This window comes from Salmo salar, chromosome 08 (genome assembly GCF_965601325.2).
Source record: "Salmo salar chromosome 08, fSalSal1, whole genome shotgun sequence".
In the NCBI taxonomy this organism is placed as follows: domain Eukaryota; kingdom Metazoa; phylum Chordata; class Actinopteri; order Salmoniformes; family Salmonidae; genus Salmo; species Salmo salar.
The window spans coordinates 34,030,389-34,054,398 of record NC_138298.1 but is presented as its reverse complement, the minus strand read 5'-3'; the positions used below and the strand labels follow the sequence as shown (position 1 = coordinate 34,054,398).

Here is a 24,010-nt window from a genome sequence, read left to right as displayed (position 1 = left end):
GACGATATAACAGACACATATTTCTCTCAGATTACAAGGACCCCAAAATAATTTGAAAACAAATATAATATTGACAAGCTCCTTTATCTGTTAGGTGAAATACCACAGTGTGCAATCATGGCAGCAGAATGTGTGACCTGTTGTGATGAGAACAGGTTAACCAGTGGAGAACAAACACCACAGTAAATAAAACCTAGGACTAGATTTATCACTTTAGTTCATTTCCCTTGACATTTGTACTTCTACTTTTTGTTCACACAGCTCACACTCTCCTACAGACACCAGCTGACTGAGAGGGCCCTAGTGGAGCCAGATGGCTGAGAGGGCCCTAGTGGAGGCAGCTGGCTGAGAGGGCCCTAGTGGAGCCAGCTGGCTGAGAGGGCCCTAGTGGAGCCATCTGACTGAGAGGGCCCTAGTGGAGCCAGCTGACTGAGAGGGCCCTAGTGGAGCCAGCTGACTGAGAGGGCCCTAGTGGAGCCAGATGACTGAGAGGGCCCTAGTGGAGCCAGATGACTGAGAGGGCCCTAGTGGAGAATTCTGACTGAGAGGGCCCTAGTGGAGCCAGCTGGCTGAGAGGGCCCTAGTGGAGCCAGATGACTGAGAGGGCCTTAGTGGAGCCAGCTGACTGAGAGGGCCCTAGTGGAGCCAGCTGGCTGAGAGGGCCCTTGTGGAGCCAGCTGACTGAGAGGGCCCTAGTGGAGCCAGCTGACTGAGAGGGCCCTACTGGAGCCATCTGACTGAGAGGGCCCTAGTGGAGCCAGCTGGCTGAGAGGGCCCTAGTGGAGCCAGCTGACTGAGAGGGCCCTAGTGGAGCCAGCTGGCTGAGAGGGCCCTAGTGGAGCCAGCTGACTGAGAGGGCCCTAGTGGAGCCAGCTGACTGAGAGGGCCCTAGTGGAGCCAGATGACTGAGAGGGCCCTAGTGGAGCCAGCTGGCTGAGAGGGCCCTAGTGGAGCCATCTGGCTGAGAGGACCCTAGTGGAGCCATCTGGCTGGAGGACCCTGTGGAACACTTCCCTTACTCTTTCTCTCTCATCCACAATTATCTCTCTCCCCTCACCTTCTCTCTAGCCTCCGCTTCTCTCTCTTTCTCTTTCCCCCACAAATCTCCCTCTCCCCTCTCCTTTTCTCTCCCTTACCCACCTCCCTCCCCTACCCTCCTCTCTCCCCTCCTGTCCTCTGCTCTCCCCACCCCTTCTCTCTCCTCCCTCTCTCTCTCTCTGCTCATCTCTCTCTCTAGTTCTCTCTCTCTTCCTGGCATATAGTGTTGGACTTGTTGATCTTGACTCAGCTCAATGATGTGAGATAAACTTCTTAGCAACTTATCTTGGATCAGTGGTTGAACACACTACAGCAAACTGATATGTTAAAAAAACTCCACAGGAAACTGCTGGCAGAGCAGCAACGTTTCACATAGTGTCCTATAATATCACCTCTAACTGTCTACTGCTTGAGTTCACCTCTTATAGAATATTGGATTAATGTTCCAGCACCTAAATATAAACAGTACCAGCACCCAAAATGAGTACTGATGAGGTCTCATGTTAGAGCAGGAGAAGGGGGGATGTGGTGTAGAAGCTAGAGGTCTGTTACCCAAGTCAACTCAACAGGTCTGATGCTATATGTCAGGGTCAGGCTGGACTGGGACAAGAGAGGAAAAGGTTACTGGTTATGATGACATCACTGGTGAGAACTCAGTGATAAAATTATATTTTCACTCTCCCCCTTCCTCCATCTGGTCCTCCCCCTTCCCTCCCCTCGGTCTGGTTCTGATCATTACTCTCTTCTCCCTCCCTCCCCTCTTCTAATGCATATTATATAAATGGGAGGGAGAATGAGATCAGGAGATGGGGGAGAAGGGTAGAGGGGGAGAAGAGGAGAGGGGGAGAAGAGGAGAGGGGGGAGAAGAGGAGAGTGTGGAGAAGAGGAGAGGGGGAGAAGAGGAGAGGGAGAGAAGGGGAGAGTGTGGAGAAGAGGAGAGTGTGGAGAAGAGGAGAGTGTGGAGAAGAGGAGAGGGGGAGAAGAGGAGAGGAGAGGGGGAGAAGAGGAGAGGAGAGGGGGAGAAGAGGAGAGGGAGAGAAGAGGAGAGGAGAGGGGAGAAGAGGAGAGGGGGAGAAGGACATATGAGACAGTTAGGACCAACGTAACCTGTGACAGTTAGGACCAAGGTAGCCTTGTGGTTGATTAACCCCCCATCCACAAAAGGGGACATATTTGCAGATGTTATGGTCTTGTGAATTCTGGCTGAATTCTGGTCAAGAGGATGCTCTTTTATCTCAACATGTCTACAGATTCTCCCTGTATTTGTTGGCTTGGAAATGTTGATACCAGAGACTGTTATCAGAAGAAACTATGTAACCAACCATTTATAGCAGCTCAGAAATGCATTATCATTAATTAGAAGGTTGGTTATCCTCCAACAATGTCACAATGGATGGCAGAAATGTCTCATTATGTATCACTGGATTTGATTTACTGGTCAACTTTCATGAGGTCAGGATGCCTTATATGGAATACTGTACGACAAAAGGAGTCTGTATAAAAAACATGATCACTTCATGTTTTAATAGCTGCTGGGTTGTTCAGTCCTGTCCTGGTGGTCTGCTGTCCTGTGGGTTGTCACTCTGGCCTTGACCTAACACTCCTGAAACCAATAATGAATGTTTCACTAAGATCCTAAAGCTGAGTGGGATGTGTTGGGGTGGTGGAGGACGGGCCGACCCAGCTACACCTTACAGTATGTACAAAAGTATGTGGACACCCTTCAAATTAGTGGATTTGGCTATTTCAGCAACACCCGTTCCTGACCTGTGAATAAAATCAAGCACACAGCCATGCAATCTCCATAAACAAACATTGGCAGTAGAATGGCCTTACTGAAGAACTCAGTGACAATCAACATGGCACCATCATAGTATGTTACCTTTCCAACAAGTCAGTTCATCATTTGTACCCTGCTTTAGCTGCCCCGGTCAACTGTAAGGGCTGTTATTGTGAAGTGGATATGTCTAGGAGCAGCAGTGGCTTAGCCGCGAAGTGGTAGCTCACACAAGCTCACAGAATGGGACCGCGAGTGCTGAAGTGCATCGCGGGTAAAAATCAACTGTCCTCGGTTGCAACACTCACTACCGAGTTCCACACTTCCTCTGGAAGAAACTTCAGCACAAGAACTGTTTGTCTGGAGCTTCATGAAATGGGTTTCTATAGCAGAGCAGCAGCACACAAGCCTAAGATCACCATGCGCAATGCCACGCGTAGGCTGGAGTGGAAACGCGTTCTCTGGAGTGATGAATCACGTTTCACCATCTGGCAGTCCGAACCACAAGCCTGGGTTTGGCAGATGCCAGGAGAATGCTACCTGCCCCAATGCAGAGTGCCAACTGTAAAGTTTGGTGGAGGATGAATAATGGTCTGGGGTTGTTTTTAATGGATCGGGTTAGGCCCCTTAGTTCCATTGAAGGGAAAACTAATCGCTACAGCATACAATGACATTCTAGACTATTCTGTGCTTCCAACTTTGTGGCAACAGTTTGGAGAAGGCCCTGTCCTGTTTCAGAATGACAATGCCCCCTGTACACAAAGCGAGGTCCATACAGAAATAGTTTGTTGAGATCGATGTGGAAGAACTTTACTGGTCTGCACAGAGCCCTGACCTAAACCCCATTGAATACCTTTAGGGATGAGTTGAAACGCCGACTGTGAGCCAGGCCTAATCACCCAACCTCACTAATGCTGTTGTGGCTGAATGGAAGCAAGTCCCCACAACAATGTTCCAACATCTAGTGGAAAGCCTTCCCAGAAGAGTGGAGGCTGTTATAGCAGCAAAGGGGGGACCAACTCCATATTAAGACCCATGATTTTGGAATGAGATGTTAGATGAGCAGGTGTCCACATACTTATTGGTCATGTAGTGTACATTCCCCTTCCATGCAAATGTGTAACTCTCTTTGCAGATGAGATTAAATCTAATTTAATTAATTTGCTTTTGTCAGTTTTTTAAATCATTCATTTCAGAGGTCAGGGTCAAGCTGAGCCGGACCAAGAGTGGAAAAGGTTACTGGTTATGTTCCTCTCACCTTACTCTCCACTCCTCAACCCCACAGAGGAATTATGTTCCTCCCACCTGACTCTCCACTCCTCAACCCCACTGAGGAATTATGTTCCTCCCACCTGACTCTCCACTCCTCAACCCCACTGAGGAATTATGTTCCTCCCACATTACTCTCCACTCCTCAACCCCACAGAGGAATTATGTTCCTCTCACCTGACTCTCCACTCCTCAACCCCACAGAGGAATTACGTTCCTCCCACCTGACTCTCCACTCCTCAACCCCACAGAGGAATTATGTTCCTCCCACCTGACTCTCCACTCCTCAACCCCACAGAGGAATTATGTTCCTCCCACCTGACTCTCCACTCCTCAACCCCACAGAGGAATTATGTTCCTCCCACCTTACTCTCCACTCCTCAACCCCACAGAGGAATTATGTTCCTCCCACCTTACTCTCCACTCCTCAACCCCACAGAGGAATTATGTTCCTCCCACCTGACTCTCCATTCCTCAATCTCAATGTCTGATTCATTCCTGTAACATATACTGCAGTGAATTGTAAACAGTAGAGAGGTGTCATTCCTGTAACATATACTGCAGTGAATTGTAAACAGTAGAGAGGTGTCATTCCTGTAACATATACTGCAGTGAATTATAAACAGTAGAGAGGTGTCATTCCTGTAACATATACTGCAGTGAATTATAAACAGTAGAGAGGTATCATTCCTGTAACATATACTGCAGTGAATTATAAACAGTAGAGAGGTATCATTCCTGTAACATATACTACAGTGAATTATAAACAGTAGAGAGGTGTCATTCCTGTAACATATACTGCAGTGAATTATAAACAGTAGAGAGGTGTCATTATTGTAACATATACTACAGTGAATTATAAACAGTAGAGAGGTGTCATTCCTGTAACATATACTGCAGTGAATTATAAACAGTAGAGAGGTGTCATTATTGTAACATATACTACAGTGAATTCTAAACAGTAGAGAGGTGTCATTATTGTTATGTATAGAAAACATTGTGTAATGCTGCCTGTTGTTAGTGATGTTTAGGTCGTTGTTTTATGAGTGACAGTGTGCTTGTTGGGTGACAACCTTTGCTACTGTTATGGAAGAACGAGTTGATTTGAGACATGTATGAAGTGATTTGGTAGTTTTAGTGCATTTTGGATGTGAAATGAACTGCTGTGCCAAGCTGAAAGTTGGTTAGGAGAACTGTGAAGAGTTTTGAAAAAGTGACCTAAGTATTGAGAAATGGGTCCTAGCGATTGTAAAAAACTGTAATTCATACTATTTGTTGTAGTCTGTCCAAGAGGGGAATCACACAATACTGATCTCAGTTAATTCATACTATATGTTGTAGTCTGTCCAAGAGGGGAATCACACAATACTGATCTCAGTTAATTCATACTGTATGTTGTAGTCTGTCCAAGAGGGGAATCACACAAGACTGATCTCAGTTAATTCATACTGTATGTTGTAGTCTGTCCAAGAGGGGAATCACACAAGACTGATCTCAGTTAATTCATACTATATGTTGTAGTCTGTCCAAGAGGGGAATCACACAATACTGATCTCAGTTAATTCATACTGTATGTTGTAGTCTGTCCAAGAGGGGAATCACACAAGACTGATCTCAGTTAATTCATACTATATGTTGTAGTCTGTCCAAGAGGGGAATCACACAATACTGATCTCAGTTAATTCATACTGTATGTTGTAGTCTGTCCAAGAGGGGAATCACACAAGACTGACAGCCTGTAATTTTATTAAAAGCATTCAGTTGATTACATGGCAGTTTAGAGAGCAACATCATAACAATAATCTACATCATAATCAATAATCAATATTATAACATTTATAATCAATAACATCATGAGAGTTGAGAAATGTTTCAAAATACCAAGAATGACCAGATGATTATAATAATACATGGACTAATAATGGAAACACTTCAAGATAAAGAATCTAAGAGACACTAAATAAGATAAAGAATCTAAGAGACACTAAATAAGATAAAGAATCTAAGACACTAAATAAGATAAAGAATCTAAGAGACACTAAATAAGATAAAGAATCTAAGAGACACTAAATAAGATAAAGAATCTAAGAGACTAAATAAGATAAAGAATCTAAGAGACACTAAATAAGATAAAGAATCTAAGAGACACTAAATAAGATAAAGAATCTAAGAGACACTAAATAAGATAAAGAATCTAAGAGACACTAAATAAGATAAAGAATCTAAGAGACTAAATAAGATAAAGAATCTAAGAGCCACTAAATAAGATAAAGAATCTAAGACACTAAATAAGATAAAGAATCTAAGACACTAAATAAGATAAAGAATCTAAGAGACTAAATAAGATAAAGAATCTAAGACACTAAATAAGATAAAGAATCTAAGAGACACTAAATAAGATAAAGAATCTAAGAGACACTAAATAAGATAAAGAATCTAAGAGACACTAAATAAGATAAAGAATCTAAGAGACTAAATAAGACAAAGAATCTAAGAGACACTAAATAAGACAAAGAATCTAAGAGACACTAAATAAGATAAAGAATCTAAGAGACACTAAATAAGATAAAGAATCTAAGAGACACTAAATAAGATAAAGAATCTAAGAGACACTAAATAAGATAAAGAATCTAAGAGACACTAAATAAGATAAAGAATCTAAGAGACACTAAATAAGATAAAGAATCTAAGAGACACTATATAAGATAAAGAATATAAGAGACACTAAATAAGATAAAGAATCTAAGAGACACTAAATAAGATAAAGAATCTAAGAGACACTAATTAAAGAGAAAATAAATGTACCCAAAATCCCATGTTACCCAGAACCCCATGTTACCCAGAACCCCATGTTTCTCTGGTGGTAAAAACCAAACTAAAAGGAATAATGGTGGTTGCAGTCACTCCTTTTAGATTTCTTCCAAGGTTCTAGAAAGATAAACTAATTCTGAACTTGTTATTAAAATTAGAACCACTTCAGGTTTGTCACCACATTTTAAACACCAGTCCACTGCTGACCATCCATTTAAAACACAAAACTGACCTAAGATCAGCATGTAGGGTCAGCTTCATTCTACTCCTACTCCGTCCCCTGGGCTGCTCTCTCCTCTCCCGGTCCAGCTTCAGCTCTGGAGCTCAGAGAGACCATCTCCATGGCATTGACATAAAGATCCATGCTGCTCACCCTGTTCACTCTCTTCTGCCTCCTGGTGGGCTAGGGAGACACAGCACCAACAGTCAGACATTTACTCTCTAGTATCTCCATTCTCTCTCCCTCCCTCTCCTCTCACCCTCTCCCTCTAGTTTAAATGACTTGTAACGTCTGAGTAAATGTCTTTACCTTGTAGTACAGGTATAAGGTGGTGATGGCTGTCAGTAGGATCAGCACCACTACAACAATGATGATGATGAAGGCTGGCAGAGGAGAGGCTGCAAACAGAAACACCTTTGATGAGGGGACTGATCATCATCACATAGATCTGTGGGAAATCTGTCAATGACAAAGTTATAAGTCTGGTTCATGTTCAGTTACCTGTGATGGTGAGGGAGAGGAGCTCACTCTCAGAGGAGAAGTCATGAGAGAAAACATAATTGTCATAAACACATCTGTAGTTCCCTTGGTGGGAGTCATCTGCAGCAGGGAAGAGGAAGGCAGCAGAGTGATTGACAGCTGGCTGGGTCTGGGTTCTGTTGGAGCCGGTGAACGTGAGGAGGAAGGAGCCTCCTGGGTACTGTGGCTGAGTGGAGCAGGTGATGGTGAAGCTGTAGCCCCTGAACACCTCGGGCCCCTGGTGGCCCCTGGAGACCCCTCCCATTGAGTCAGTCAGGGAGATTTCAGGCTGGACTGTATCAATAAAAGAGAACAAGAAAAACCTCTTCAACTAGTTTCCTATAGATATGACAATAACATCAGCATGTAACAGTGCTAGCCACCCTCCCTCACAGGGCAACATGAGTAGTGGGCCTACAGTCACTGAGACAACATATGTTGATATCAGGCTTCAGCAGGACATCTGGAACAAGAGGAGAGATAAAGAAAACGTAGCTCCTCAACTACTTTCCTCATTTAGAAATGACAATAACATGACATGTGACAGTGGTAGTGAGTAGAGACGTTCACTGAGATAACACTCAAATACAAAAGCATTCTGGGATATTTAAGTTGTATTTGATTCCTACTTGACTGAGTGATCTATTTAGTATAGCAGACTGACAAGCTAAACAGTCATCATGAGAGGTGCAGAGGAAGTTGTATGAACGAAGGAAATCAGTTGACTATAATTATAATATCTTGTTATTACCTGAGCAGATCACAGTGAGTCCAGGAGAGAGATAATAAATTCTCCAACACTCCCTCAGTACAGACTCAGACCCAGAACAGATAATGTTATTCCCTCTAGTGGTGTCTCCAGGTAGAACTGAAACAATGGAGCCACAACCCAGCTGTCTACACACTACTACAGCTACATCCCTCAGGTTCCAGTCTCCAGCTCCCACAGTCCTCCACTCTCCCTGGTCGTACCGCTCCACTCCACCAGCACAGCGACTGCCTCCTCCCACCAGCCTCACATCATCAGGCTCTAAGAAAAGAAAAGAGAGAGACAGTAATCTTACTATTTTCTCACTAAAACACATCTATATTGTCTCTCATATTCTCCACTCTAGGTGAGAAACAATGTTGATTGAGTGACAAACTGTTTCTTACCTGAGCAGGTGAGTCCAACAACATTACCAGGTAGACAGGTGTTGTTTTCTCTGTCTGAGGTGTCACAGTCCAGGAGAAGGGACTCTTTGCCTTTACACTGGAACTCTTTATCCCAGGTCTGACCCTCACCTTCTCCATAGAGCCCCCCCTGTAGAGCTGCAGGAGCCCCACAGCCAAGCTCCCCACAGACTACCTCTGCATCCTGCCGGTCAAAGTCAGCTTCACACACTGAGGCCCAGGACTGATTGGACTTCACCTCCACTCTCCCAGAGCAGAGACCAGCTCCATCCACAAGCCGCACAGACTCTGGAGAAAAAGACTTGGTTGAACATTCAATCAGTTTTGTTGATGACACTGTCAAGGACAAAACACAAATATGTTGGATAAAAGATTGTAGTTTGCTATGTTTGATACTGTAAGAGGTAGAAATGGGTTCTTAGTCACTCAGGATAGGGTTGGGAATAATGCAGGCAGGAGACAGGAATGAGTTCACTTCACTTTATAGAAAATAAACAGCTGGACATCCATCAGGCAGCTTCACTTCAGTACCATCTGAACTACAATGATCTGCCCATGAACATCTCCCATAAACCAATATGACAAACACAAATATAATGTTTAAATACATCTGACATCTCTCCCTCTATTTAAATGAAATAAAAACACATAAACATGATACATGGTAATATTGTATAATGTATAAATAAATCTCTCAATATGACCAGTCTCTTACCTGAACAGGTCACATGATGATAATATTCACCATAACAGAAACCAGGGTCTCCTCCTATGATGTTACACTGTCTAATAGAAGACTCATCCCCACTACAACTAAATAGTATGACTCCTCTTCTTCCATATTGAATCAGAGGTCCTCTAGATTCAGCTACAGGATTGCCACAGTGCAGCTCCCTACACACAACCTTAACCTCTCTCATCATGTCCCACCACCACCCAGGACATAGACCTGACCACTCTCCTCTGTAGAAGACTTCCACTGTCCCAGAACAGGAAGTGGTCCCATCCACCAGTCTGACTGAGAGTTCAGCTGTAAACAGCAGAGAGGAAAACACAGTGGTGAGGACAGATGATGACAGTGATTCTGTTATTCTAACAGCAGTAGTGCTTTGTGGTTGACAAGTATTAGTAGTTCCATAAAACACTACTTGTTATTGGGGTTTACAATGGTTTGTATGGACACATGAATTTCTCCATGTGGGATAATAAAGTTGACTAATATTGAACTGCTATAATCACTGTAGATTTATACTCTACCTACCTGGTGGACTGACGCTTTGAGCCTGGAGATCTGAGGAGAAAGAGAGAGACAGAGGAGAAAGAGAGAGAAAGAGACAGAGAGATAGAGAGAAACAAAGGAGAAAGGGATGAGTCAGAGGAAGAGAGAGACAGAGGTTAAATGAACATCAACATGACCTTTCATGATGTGATGGGGAAGACAGGCTTATCGTTGGTATGGTGCAACAACACCCATGTGTACATACACTATATATACAAAAGTATGTGGACACCCCTTCAAATTAGTGGATTCTATTTCAGCCACACCCCTTCCTGACAGATGTATAAAATCAAGCCATGCAATCTCCATAGACAAACATTGGCAGTAGAATGGCCTTAATGAAGAGCTCAGTGACTTTCAACATGGCACCATCATAGGATGCCAACTTTCAGATGGTCAAATTTCTGCCCTGCTAGAGCTGCCCCGGTCAACTGTAAGTGCTGTTATTGTGAAGTGGAAACATCTAGGAACAACGGCGGCTGACCTCGGTTGCAACACTCACTAACGAGTTCCAAACTGCCTCTGGAAGCAACGTCAGCACAATAACTGTTTGTTGGGAGCTTCATGAAATGGGTTTCCATGGTGAGCAGCCGCACACAAGCCTAAGATCACCATGGGAAATGCCAAGGGTCGGCTGGAAAGGTGTAAAGATCGCCTACATCGGACTCTGGAGCAGTAAAAACGTGTTCTCTGGAGTGATGAATCACGCTTCACCATCTGGCAATTCGACGTACAAATCTGGGTTTGGCGGATGCCAGGAGAACGCTACCTGCCCCAATGCGTAGTGTCAACTGTAAAGTTTGGTGGAGGAGGAAAAAGGGTTTGGGGATGTTTTAAATGATTGTTAACGCTACAGCAAACAATGTGCTAAAACATTAAACATTAAGAGTGTTTACTTATCAGACCCACATATATAATAAATATACTATAAAATACTATATTCATATGTTTTTAGTACTCACACATGAATCATATCATGTATGCAGGTCATGTGTTGTTTTGAGCCAGCAGTAAAAACACACTGACAGGACAGTTCCACTTATGGCCACTAGGTGGTAGTCCCCCCACTCCTTTCCTCCCCTTCTCCTCTCCCCCCTTCTCCTCATATCCTCTTCTCTTCTCCCCCTCTCCTCCTCTCTCTTCTGATCTTCTCCCCCTCTATCCTCCTCTTCTCCACCTCTCTTCTCCTCTTCTCTCCTCTTCCTCTTCTCTCCCATTCCTCCTCCCCCTCGCCTCTACTCTTCTCCCCCTCGCCTCTACTCTTCTCCCCCTCTCCAATCTCTAACCCCCCTCTCCTCTTCTCCCACCCTCCTCTTCACCTCCCCCTCTCTTCTTCTCCCCCTCTTCTCCTCCCCCTCCCTTCTCCTCTTCTCCCCCTTCTCTCCTCTTCTCCCCCTCTCTTCTCCTCACCCTCTCTTCTCCTCCCCCTCTCTTCTCCTCCCCCTCTCTTCTCCTCTTCTCCCCCCTCTCTTCTCCTCCCCCACTCTTCTCCTCTTCCCCCCTCTTCTCCTCCCCCTCTCTTCTCCTCTTCTCCCCCTTCTCCCCCCTTCTCCTCCCCCTCTCTTCTCCTCTTCTCCTCTACTCTGTTCGCCTCTTCTCCTCTTCTCCCCTCTCTCATCTCCTCTTCTTCTCTTCTCCCCCTCGCCTCTCCTCTTCTCCCCCTCTCCTGTTCTCCCACTCGCCTCTTCTCCTCCCCCTCTCTTCTCCTCCTCCTCTTAGTCTACCCCTCTCTTCTCCTCTTCTCTCCATTTTCACTTCTCCCAGTCTCCTCTTCTCCCCCTCTCTTCTCCTCTTCTTTTCTCCACCTCTCATCTACTCTTTTCCTATTCTCCTCCTCTCCCCTTCTCACCCTCTCCTCTCTTCCCTCTCTCCTCTCCTCCCCCTCTCCACCACCCCTCCTCTTTCCCCCTCTCCGCTTCTCCCCCCTCTCCTCTTCTACTCTTCTCCCCCTCTACTATTCTCTCCTTCTCTTCTTCTCTCGCTCACCCCCTCTCCTCTTCTCCCCTCTCCTCTCCCTCTCCTCTTTCCCCCTCTCCTCTTCTCCCCTCCCCCTCTTATTCTCCCCCCCTCCTCGTCTCTCTCTTCAGCCCCTCTCATGTCCTCTACTCCCCTACCCCCTCTCCTCTCTTCTCCTCTCCTCTCCTCCCCCTCTCCTCTCCTCCCTTTCTCCTCCCCCGCTCCTCTTATCCCCCTCTCCGCTTCTCCCCCCGCTTCTCTTATTCCCATCTCTGCTTCTCCCCCCGCTTCTCTTATTCCCCTCTCCGCTTCTCCTCCCCCTCTCCTCTCCTCTCTTTTCTCCTCCCTATCTCCCTAAATCAGCCTGCTTTTCTATTTTAATCAGGTCCCTACACAGGCTCAGAGGGATCCTGTGATGGAGGGACATTTCCTGGTGACAGTAGTCCTTGAAGTGCTTCTGCCGTAAGTCTTGGAGGCCCAAAAACTTCTCGGCTGCAGTTATAATAATGTACAGTACAATGAATAACTGTGGCTGTAAATGCTACAAAATCCACCTTTTCCACAATAAGTGTATCCAGATCACTTGATTGACGTATAACATTTGCAACTGGTTGTGGTACATCCACCTCCATATCTTCTTCAGAACTGTGGCCTCTTTTCCCTTCAACTCTCTTCACCACCTCCACATAGGAGACTTGCTGTACAGCCCTGATCCTTGACTCCTCAACTTCTTTCACCCTAACAGGGCATTCTGGGAATTCAGAAATATGATCCCAGCTACATTCTCCAGACAGGGCAATAATACAGATAAACAGCAGTGTCCAACGGTACGCCAGAGATATCAACACCATCCCACTCCTGGTTACTATGACTACACCATATCAACACCATACCACTCCTGGTTACTATAACTACACCATATCAACACCATACCACTCCTGGTTACTATAACTACACAATATCAATACCATACCACTCCTGGTTACTATAACTACACAATATCAACACCATACCACTCCTGGTTACTATGACTACACAATATCAACACCATACCACTCCTAGTTACTATGACTACACCATATCAACACCATACCACTCCTGGTTACTATGACTACACCATATCAACACCATACCATTCCTGGTTACTATGACAACACAATATCAACACCATACCACTCCTGGTTACTATGACTACACCATATCAACACCATACCACTCCTGGTTACTATGACTACACCATATCAACACCATACCATTCCTGGTTACTATGACAACACAATATCAACACCATACCACTCCTGGTTACTATGACTACACCATATCAACACCATACCACTCCTGGTTACTATGACTACACCATATCAACACCATACCACTCCTGGTTACTATGACTACACAATATCAACACCATACCACTCCTGGTTACTATGACTACACCATATCAACATCATACCACTCCTGGTTACTATGACTACACCATATCAACACCATACCACTCCTGGTTACTATGACTGCACAATATCAACACCATACCACTCCTGGTTACTATGACTGCACAATATCAACACCATACCACTCCTGGTTACTATGACTACACCATATCAACACCATACCACTCCTGGTTACTATGACTACACCATATCAACACCATACCACTCCTGGTTACTATGACTACACCATGTCAACACCATACCACTCCTGGTTACTATGACTGCACAATATCAACACCATACCACTCCTGGTTACTATGACTACACCATATCAACACCATACCACTCCTGGTTACTATGACTACACCATATCAACACCATAGCACTCCTGGTTACTATGACTACACCATATCAACACCATACAAGTCCTGGTTACTATGACAACACAATATCAACACCAGACCACTCCTGGTTACTATGACTACACAATATCAACACCATACCACTCCTGGTTACTATGTCTACACCATATCAACACCATACCACTCCTGGTTACTATGACTACACGATATCAACACCATACCACTCCTGGCTACATCCGATTGGCCAGCGGTAGCCCTATAGTGCACTTGATTTGCTCTCTGGGCCAGCCAGAAAGGCAGTTTGTACATTCAGACACATCAAATGGTTCAATATGGCAACAGTTTGCCTACCCGGCGTGCAGGGCAACTGAATCAGGTGCACCTACTGCCAACAGCCCGAGACCCCCCCATTAATAGGAACACAAGGCTTTATCGTGGGTTTTTACAGCAATGTTTGGCGATCCACTAGGAATGCCATGGAGATCAACCGGTTGGTGACCACTGTTCTAGAACATTTAGTGAAGTTCAATCTCGTGCTTCTCACTGTTGGCTGATTTATCTGCAATTTAGAGGGAACATTGTGTCTCACACTGATCTGTTTCACCTGTCTTTGTGATTATCTCCACCCCCTTCCAGGTGTAGCCCATCTTCCCCATTATCCCCTGTGTATTTGTTCGAGTCTACCAGTGGTTTGTGTCTGCGCCTGCTTTTTCCCCAGTCTCTGTTTTCTTGTCCTCCTGGTTTTGACCCTTGCCTGCCCTGACTCTGAGCCCACCTGCCTGACCACTCTGCTTGTCCTGACTCTGAGCCCGTCTGCCTGACCACTCTGCCTGAGCCTGCTTGCTGATCTGTACCTCTGCCCTCTTCTGGATTACCGACCTCTGCCTACCCTGAGCATGCCTGCCATCCTGTACCTTTGTCCCCTTACTCTGGACTATCGACCCCTGCCTGCCTTGACCTGTCTTTGCCTGCTCCTGTTGTCTGCATTTGGGTCTTACCTTGGTTCTAATAACACTGACCATCACACCAACCTCTTACATCTAGACGTTCCGCTAGCTTTTCGGTGAAAGCACATTTTGCAATATTCTGAGTAGATAGCTCGCCATCACAGGCTAGCTATTTTGACACCCACCAAGTTTGGCCCTCACCAAACTCAGATTTACTATAAGAAAAATTGGATTACCTTTGCTGTTCTTCGTCAGAATGCACTCCCAGGACTTCTACTTCAATAACAAATGTTGGTTTGGTTCCAAATAATCCATAGTTATATCCAAATAGCGGCGTTTTGTTGTGCATTCAAGACACTATCCGAATGGTGACGCGCCCGGCGCGTTTCGTGACAAAATATTTCAAAATATTCCATTACCGTACTTCGAAGCATGTCAAACGCTGTTTAAAATCAATTTTTATGCGATTTTTCTCGTAAAAAAGCGATAATATTCCGACCGGGAGTCGTTGTTTTCGTTCAGCCATGGCCTGCAAAGTCATCATTCAACATTCTGCCGCCTTCTGAGAGCCTATGGGAGCCGTAGGAAGTGTCACGTTACAGCAGAGATCCTCAGTTTTCAATAAAGAAGTGTAGAAGGCCAAGAAATGGCCAGAGAGGGGACTTCATGTAAGGAATCTTCTCAGGTTTTGGCCTGCCAAATGAGTTCTGTTATACTCACAGACACCATTCAAACAGTTTTAGAAACTTTGGAGTGTTTTCTATCCAAAGCTAATCATTATATGCATATTCTAGTTTCTGGGCAGGAGTAATAATCAGATTAAATCGGGTACGTTTTTTATCCGGCCGTGAAAATACTGCCCCCTATCCATAACAAGTTAACTGACATTAGTGCCTGTCCCCAGATGGACAGTTAGGCTACAGTAAAGTACATTTACAGGTCATCACATCATTGTCCTGCTTTAAGACAGATTTTTACTGTCTGCTTCCAGTTGCATGTTCTTTACTAACCCTGCAAATGATAATATATCTTACAATATCAAAACATTTCTCAGTAACTGTCACAAGTGTATATCAGTATAACAGCATCTTACCTGTACACCAGAACAGGATCGTCAATATCACTGCAGGTATCATATCTGCCTCTAACTGGGGCTCCACTGACGAAACAAGTGTACTGTCATGAGTGAGTGGACTGAGAGTGAGAAATACTGCTCGGCTATATTACTTCTATCTCAATACTTCCTGACTTCTATGATGTGACAAACTTTTAAGCAAATCAGATCAGTTAACCTGTTAGGGCTAGGGGGCAGCATTGACACGGCTGGATAAAAAACATACCCGATTTAATCTGGTTACCACTCCTACTCAGTAACTAGAATCTGCATATACTTATTACATATGGATAGAAAACACCCTAAATTTTCTAAAACTGTTTGAATGGTGTCTGTGAGTATAACAGAACTCAAATGGCAGGTCAAAACCTGAGAGATTCCTTTACAGGAAGTGGCCTGTCTGACCATTTGTTGAACTTCTTTTCCATCTCTATCATTTACTAAGGATCTCTGCTCTAACGTGACACTTCCCACGTCGTCCATAGGCGCTCAGAGCCCGGGAAAAAACAGAATGTCGTCATTCCAGCCCCAGGCGGAAACACATTATCGCCTTTCTCAAGTGGCCGATCAAGAGACACTAGCTTATGCGCGTGACCCCGACCGCCCCCGCCTTTGGGATTTTTTCCTCTGTTTGCCGAAAAGGAGATTCCCTGTCGGAATATTATCGCTTTTCTACGAGAAAAATGTCGTAAAAATAGATTTTAAACAGCGGTTGACATGCTTCGAAGTACGGTAATGGAATACTTAGAATTTTATTGTCACGAATTGCGCCAAGCGCGTGACACTTCTTTACTATTTCGGATAGTGTCTGGAACGCACGAACAAAACGCCGCTATTCGGATATAACGATGGATTATTTTGGACCAAACCAACATTTGTTATTGAAGTAGCTGTCCTGGGTGTGTATTCTGACGAAGACAACAAAAGGTAATGAAATTTTTATAATAGTAAATATGATTATGGTGAGTGCTAAACTTGCCGGGTGTCTAAATAGCGAGCCCGTGATGCCTGGGCTATGTACTTAGAATATTGCAAAATGTGCTTTCACCAAAAAGCTATTTTAAAATCGGACATATCGAGTGCATAGAGGAGGTCTGTATCTATAATTCTTAAAATAATTGTTATGCTTTTTGTGAACGTTTATCGTGAGTAATTTAGTAAAATGTTAGCGAATTCCCCGGAAGTTTGCGGGGGGTATGCTAGTTCTGAACGTCACATGCTAATGTAAAAAGCTGGTTTTTGATATAAATATGAACTTGATTGAACAAAACATGCATGTATTGTATAACATAATGTCCTAGGGTTGTCATCTGATGAAGATCATCAAAGGTGAGTGCTGCATTTAGCTGTGTTCTGGGTTTTGGTGACATTATATGCTGGCTTGAAAAATGGGTGTCTGATTATTTCTGGCTTGGTACTCTGCTGACATAATCTAATGTTTTGCTTTCGTTGTAAAGCCTTTTTGAAATCGGACAGTGTGGTTAGATTAACGAGAGTCTTATCTTTAAAGGCTGTAAAATAGTCATATGTTTGAGAAATTGAAGTAATAGGATTTTTAAGGTTTTGAAAATCGCACCACAGGATAGCCGTGGCTGTTACGTAGGTGGGACGAATTCGTCCCGCCTAGCCTAGAGAGGTTAAACCCACCTACCTACAGGAAACATTGACATTAGAAAAACTCCACAGGAAACTGCTGACAGAGCAGCTGTTACACATAGTGTGTCCTATAATATCTTACCTAATTGTCAGTGCTTGACTTGGGAAAGTCACCTCTAACTTTCTGTGGTGTAGAAGCTAGAGGACTGTTACCCAAGTCAACAAAACAGGTGTGGTGGTAAATTACAAATTAGACATGCTATGCTGTTTTTGTTACTTAGATAATTTTATGTTGTTAAATGCTAGTGTTTTTTCACTGATACAAACTTGTCTTGTGTGACTTATTGATAAGTCTGGGCGTACAGCCAAGAGCTGTTTTGGTGTGACCGCAGTGTGTGACACATCCTGTTTTTCACAATCTGCAGGAACTCAGTTATGTGGAAACATGCAGAACGGATCAGAGAATAGTGTGAGCTGTGGTAACTAGACGGCTGAGCCCTGGTGCTGTCAACGTCAGCTATCTTCATCTGCAGAGACAAGTTAGTCACCTTTTACACACTATGTTCCTCACCCTCTCTCTCCCTCCTCTCGTCTCCTTCTACCAACCCAGTCTGTCAATAAGTCCTATCTCTCTCTCATCTCTCTCTCCCTCCTCCCCTGTCTCCTTCTACCAACCCAGTCTGTCAGTTAGTCCTATCTCTCCCTCCTGTCCTGTCTCCTTCTACCAAACCAGTCTGTCAGTTAGTCCTCTCTCTCCCTCATGTCCTGTCTCCCCCAGTTGCTCACTTCCACCCTTCTCCCTCCTCTTCGACAGACCTGATGTTGTATGTCAGGGTTGGGGTCAGGTCAGTTTACAGCTGTGTCTGTAAACAACAACCTTACATGGAAATAAATTAATTCAAACTACATTCAAGACTTGAGTTTATTCAAGTAGAATAACAAAAGGACAGAACATGTGACGTTCAGAACTAGCATTCCCACCGAACACTTCCGGTGAATTTACTAAATTACTCACGATAAACGTTCACAAAAAACATAACAATTATTTTAAGAATTATAGATACAGAACTCCTTTATGCAATCGAGGTGTCCGATTTTAAAATAGCTTTTCGGTGAAAGCACATTTTGCAATATTCTGAGTAGATAGCTCGCCATCACAGGCTAGCTATTTTGACACCCACCAAGTTTGACCCTCACCAAACTCAGATTTACTATAAGAAAAATTGGATTACCTTTCCTGTTCTTCGTCAGAATGCACTCCCAGGACTTCTACTTCAATAACAAATCTTGGTTTGGTTCCAAATAATCCATAGTTTTATCCAAATAGCGGCGTTTTGTTCGTGCGTTCAAGACACTATCCAAGGGTGACGAAGGGTTACGCGCCCGACGCGTTTCGTGACAAAAAAATTATAAATATTCCATTACTGTACTTCGAAGCATGTCAACCGCTGTTTAAAATACATTTTTATGCTATTTTTCTCATAAAAAAGCGATAATATTCCGACCGGGAGTCGTTGTTTTCGTTCAAAGACGAAAGAATAAAAACATGGTGTCGCCTCGTGCACGCGCCTCCAGTCTCTGTTCTCTGATCGACCACTATCCAAATGCGCTAATGTTTTTCAGCCAGGGCCTGCAAAGCCACCATTCAGCTTTTTGCCGCCTTCTGAGAGCCTATGGGAGCCGTAGGAAGTGTCACGTTACAGCAGAGATCCCCTGTTTTGGATAGAGATGATCAAGAAGGCCAAGAAATGGTCAGACAGGGGACTTCCTGTACAGAATCTTCTCAGGTTTTGGCCTGCCAAATGAGTTCTGTTATACTCACAGACACCATTCAAACAGCTTTAGAAACTTTGGAGTGTTTTCTATCCAAAGCTAATAATTATATGCATATTCTAGTTTCTGGGCAGGAGTAATAATCAGATTAAATCGGGTACATTTTTTATCCAGCCGTGAAAATACTGCCCCCTATCCAAAAAAGGGTAACACTTGGTAGACTATATAACTTAAACATCCATGGTGGTGACATTAACACTTGGTAGACTATATAACTTAAACATCCATGGTGGTGACATTAACACTTGGTAGACTATATAACTTAAACATCCATGGTGGAGACATTAACACTTGGTAGACTATATAACTTAAACATCCATGGTGGAGACATTAACACTTGGTAGACTATATAACTTAAACATCCATGGTGGTGACATTAACTTTTTCATAATGTTTCCAAATTGATTGTTTTTTCTAGAAGCATCTACCAGCTTGTTGTTGTTGTCATGGCTGTTCCTGTTGGGTAGTAACTTCACCAGCTTGTTGTTGTTGTCATGGTTGTTCCTGTTGGGTAGTAACTTCACCAGCTTGTTGTTGTTGTTGTCATGGTTGTTCCTGTTGGGTAGTAACTTCACCAGCTTGTTGTTGTTGTTGTTGTCATGGCTGTTCCTGTTGGGTAGTAACTTCACCAGCTTGTTGTTGTTGTCATGGTTGTTCCTGTTGGGTAGCAACTTCACCAGCTTGTTGTTGTTGTCATGGTTGTTCCTGTTGGGTAGTAACTTCACCAGCTTGTTGTTGTCGTCATGGTTGTTCCTGTTGGGTAGCAACTTCACCAGCTTGTTGTTGTCGTCATGGTTGTTCCTGTTGGGTAGCAACTTCACCAGCTTGTTGTTGTTGTCATGGTTGTTCCTGTTGGGTAGCAACTTCACCAGCTTGTTGTTGTTGTCATGGTTGTTCCTGTTGGGTAGCAACTTCACCAGCTTGTTGTTGTCGTCATGGTTGTTCCTGTTGGGTAGCAACTTCACCAGCTTGTTGTTGTTGTCATGGTTGTTCCTGTTGGGTAGTAACTTCACCAGCTTGTTGTTGTTGTTGTTGTCATGGTTGTTCCTGTTGGGTAGCAACTTCACCAGCTTGTTGTTGTTGTCATGGTTGTTCCTGTTGGGTAGCAACTTCACCAGCTTGTTGTTGTTGTCATGGTTGTTCCTGTTGGGTAGCAACTTCACCAGCTTGTTGTTGTTATTCTGAAGCATCTTGTGTGATGTAGGTCTTGTGGGGAGAGGGTGAGAGAAGATGGATTCTATTCATATGCTGTCCAGCTTCTGAAGAACATATGGTGCTAGAATGGAGAGGAGATCAGTAAACAACAGAACGTATGGTGCTAGAATGGAGAGGAGATCAGTAAACAACAGAACGTATGGTGCTAGAATGGAGAGGAGATCAGTAAACAACAGAACGTATGGTGCTAGAATGGAGAGGAGATCAGTAAACAACAGAACGTATGGTGTTAGAATGAGAGGAGATCAGTAAACAACAGAACGTATGGTGCTAGAATGGAGAGGAGATCAGTAAACAACAGAACGTATGGTGCTAGAATGGAGAGGAGATCAATAAACAACATATTTAGATTCTCTTCACAACTAGACAGTTACAGTACATTTAACCTTAAAGTAAAATCCTAATTGTATATGTACTTACCTATATAGACACACTTCCCATGGTTTGACAGAAAAAATACTATTTTCCTGACTGTCTCTACTGATGGCCTCTAACAGCAGAATAAAATAATTGGGATCTTTAAACAGCACTGAAACAAAGCAGGTTGCTAGTTGACTATGTGTTGGAAATTGTTTCAATGCTGCCGTCTACAGATCTTCTAATGTATTGTAATACCACATGTACCAATACAGTAGAATTGACAGTGACACTGTGTAATGATACAATGACCCTCCATGGAATGTTCTGCTGCTGTTGTGCAACATTGTGACACCACTGACATGTTTACAGGTTGCCATGCCGACGAAAGAGAAGGTGTTGTCATTCTGTAATAAGGCCTTCACTTCAGTCGGGATGGCTAGTTGACTGCAGACAGGTTACACAGTATCAGCGTAGGTGTTAGGCTGTTTCTGCTCTCCTCCCTACTACTAATGGAATTGTCCTGCCAATGCAACGTATGAAAATGTATCCACTCACTACTGTAAGTCTGTCTGGATAAGAGCGTCTGCTAAATGACTCACATGTTCAATGTAATGTTCAGTTTGACAATATCAATGGAATAGACCAAAGCAGAGCCATGTATTTAGATATGAATACATGACTCTGGGCAAAAAAATGAGACTTCATTTCAACCAGTAGAGAATGTGAAATGCTTTATTGAAAAGCTCATTTATCCAAGTGTTATAAATACAAGTTCAATCTGTACTTCAATGCAGATGTGTTGTGCATTATAAAAACAGAGGAAGAAAGAGGTGTAAAAGACAGAAAGGGAAAGAGGTAAGCACATAGGAGCAGGGAAGGCAGCACATGATTAATGAATCACAGTGCTACCTAAATATTCTCTCAGTTCATCACAATTAAACAATAGTGTCTCTCGTCGGCCCAAAGGTTCTTAAAAGCAGGTGAGGTGGCGATGATGGGACTGGGGGTTGGCATCCTCTCACATCAAAACATATCTGCAGACGAGAGACAGATGGAGAGAGAGAGAGAGCATATTTAAGCCTCGTTTTTATTTTTTATTCTAACATCAATCAGGAGGTGAAATGCAAAACTGACCTATCTGTATTTCAATGTCAAGCATCTCTTTAATAATACTTCCTGTTGACCTGACCAAGTGACCTCTCAAATCTGATCATGCTGTGCCCTCTATGTAGCCAGTTCAGATGCAGGAGGGGTTCACCGACACAGCTGATATAACCTAGAGGATTTAGGGAGAAGGGGAGAGGGATGAAGTGAAGGAGAGACTGTTATTGAGAAAATAAGGTAGTTAAAGCGAGAACCACTGCTCTTCATTGGGACCTCTTCATATGTAGACAGGCTTTCACAGCTCTCTTTATCTGAGCACCGAAAACCTCACAAGAAACAGACTTCATTATAGTCAAATTATACCGTACTGAATATAATGTTACTATTATCTCCATCCTTACTTCTAGGGACAGGAACTACACAAAAGTACCTTCCCTATCCAGAATAGTCTACTCTCTCACTTTGACAGTTGGGGCTGCTATCGTTTCACCCTCCAAGGCTGTTAGCTAGCTACCTACAAATGCATTTGGAGTTAGTTTTTTACAGTGATAAATACATCAAGATACCGAGCTAATATGATGTTAGGAAGCTGGTGATATTTAATTCACTTGGCTAGCTATCTATACAGTATATAACGTTGGCAAGATAGCTAACTAGCTAGTTAATTTAGCAGCTAATTTGTGTTAGCCTGCACTGTAGCTAGTTAGCTAATAATACATTGTTTTTTAAACATTTTTGTAATGTATTTACTTAGTTGAATAGGTTCTGCCAGCCATGTGGATAATTGGAAACAGGGCAGCAAAGTGTTAGTCACCAGAGCGTTTTAGAGGATATTACTATTGAACTATGTACCCCTTTAATAACCAGATCTTCATACAAACTTGCTGTGCTGAATTCTTGACGCACAATCAAATATGCTGCCATATGCTGCCAGCACGCCCACAAGCGAGTCACAATGGCCTCAGCAGTTTACCACTATCTAGTGTACATGCAACGTTTAAGTTAACGTTAGCTACTTCTGTGGCTTGAGACTGCTAGCTAACAATAAACGGACCGGAGGGAGTATGCCAGACCCCCTAAAAGAGACTTAGCCCCCCTAATCATTAATGTCTAGTGACGTCCCTGGCTGGCGGTGATGTGATCAGCGGCAGTCTGTCAACCAATAGCCTACTATGCTGTGTTATTAACTAGAGCTAGTGGGTTTTGAGTGGTTCTCCCCTATTTGGGAAGTTGGTCTGCCTGCTCCTCAGGCTGAGAGAGATATTCTGACAGCAGGTTCCAGTCCTCTTCCTCTGTATATAAAAACTGTTTAAAACTCTATAACACAATAGTGGTTTTGGAAAACTGGTTCATATATCCTAAAGTCAATGGCGAATGTGGCTATGTATATATTTATTTTGCCGTTCATAAATTGAAGACCTATTTCAGCAAGTTAACCAGGTTTCTGCTTGTTTAGCTAGCCGTGTTAATGACGAGCTAACTAGCACCGTTGGTCACTGCACTACAATGTGTCACGCAGCTATTACCAGCAGGTGATTTACTAGCAGGTGACTTATTGAAATATTAACTTCATGTTTATTTTCTTACTACCTTCAAATGTTTATATAAAAAGGGTTGTACTTGTGCTCTGTATTTATGGATTAATATCAATTCACATTGAGGGCATGTGTCACTACTGTTGTTCCTATCTAAATGATATCTTGTTTCCTACCTAACCATGTATCACTACTGTTGTTCCTATCTAAATGATATCTTGTGTCCTACCTAACCATGTATCACTACTGTTGTTCCTATCTAAATGATATCTTGTGTCCTACCTAACCATGTATCACTACAGTTGCTCCTATCTAAATGATATCTTGTGTCCTACCTAACCATGTATCACTACTGTTGTTCCTATCTAAATGATATCTTGTGTCCTACCTAACCATGTATCACTACAGTTGCTCCTATCTAAATGATATATTGTGTCCTACCTAACCAGTGAACGTGGCTGTGACCGTCCTG

The 24,010-nt window shown here is 43.4% G+C and overlaps 1 protein-coding gene and 1 long non-coding RNA gene across 2 annotated transcripts in view; both read right to left on the bottom strand.

Annotated features, from left to right (window-relative positions):
* The window catches only part of LOC123733063 (scavenger receptor cysteine-rich type 1 protein M130), a 44,129-nt gene extending 22,853 nt beyond the window's left edge, over positions 1 to 21,276 (bottom strand). The window contains exons 1-8 of the mRNA XM_082978285.1: positions 21,259 to 21,276; positions 10,069 to 10,098; positions 9,762 to 9,837; positions 8,790 to 9,224; positions 8,386 to 8,664; positions 7,617 to 7,928; positions 7,425 to 7,513; positions 7,269 to 7,298 (exon numbers count right to left, since the gene is read on the bottom strand). Of these exons, the coding sequence (XP_082834411.1) occupies positions 7,269 to 7,298; positions 7,425 to 7,513; positions 7,617 to 7,928; positions 8,386 to 8,664; positions 8,790 to 9,224; positions 9,762 to 9,837; positions 10,069 to 10,098; positions 21,259 to 21,276 (1,269 nt within the window). The remainder of the gene's footprint in view (positions 1 to 7,268; positions 7,299 to 7,424; positions 7,514 to 7,616; positions 7,929 to 8,385; positions 8,665 to 8,789; positions 9,225 to 9,761; positions 9,838 to 10,068; positions 10,099 to 21,258) is intronic.
* A 337-nt stretch (positions 21,277 to 21,613) lies between these two features.
* Positions 21,614 to 22,920, bottom strand: LOC145881545 (uncharacterized). The gene is made up of 2 exons (XR_014393107.1): positions 22,034 to 22,920; positions 21,614 to 21,933 (listed from the first exon to the last, which is right to left on the bottom strand). It is a non-coding gene; the product is annotated as an uncharacterized LOC145881545 (long non-coding RNA).
* Between the last annotated feature and the right edge of the window lie 1,090 nt (positions 22,921 to 24,010).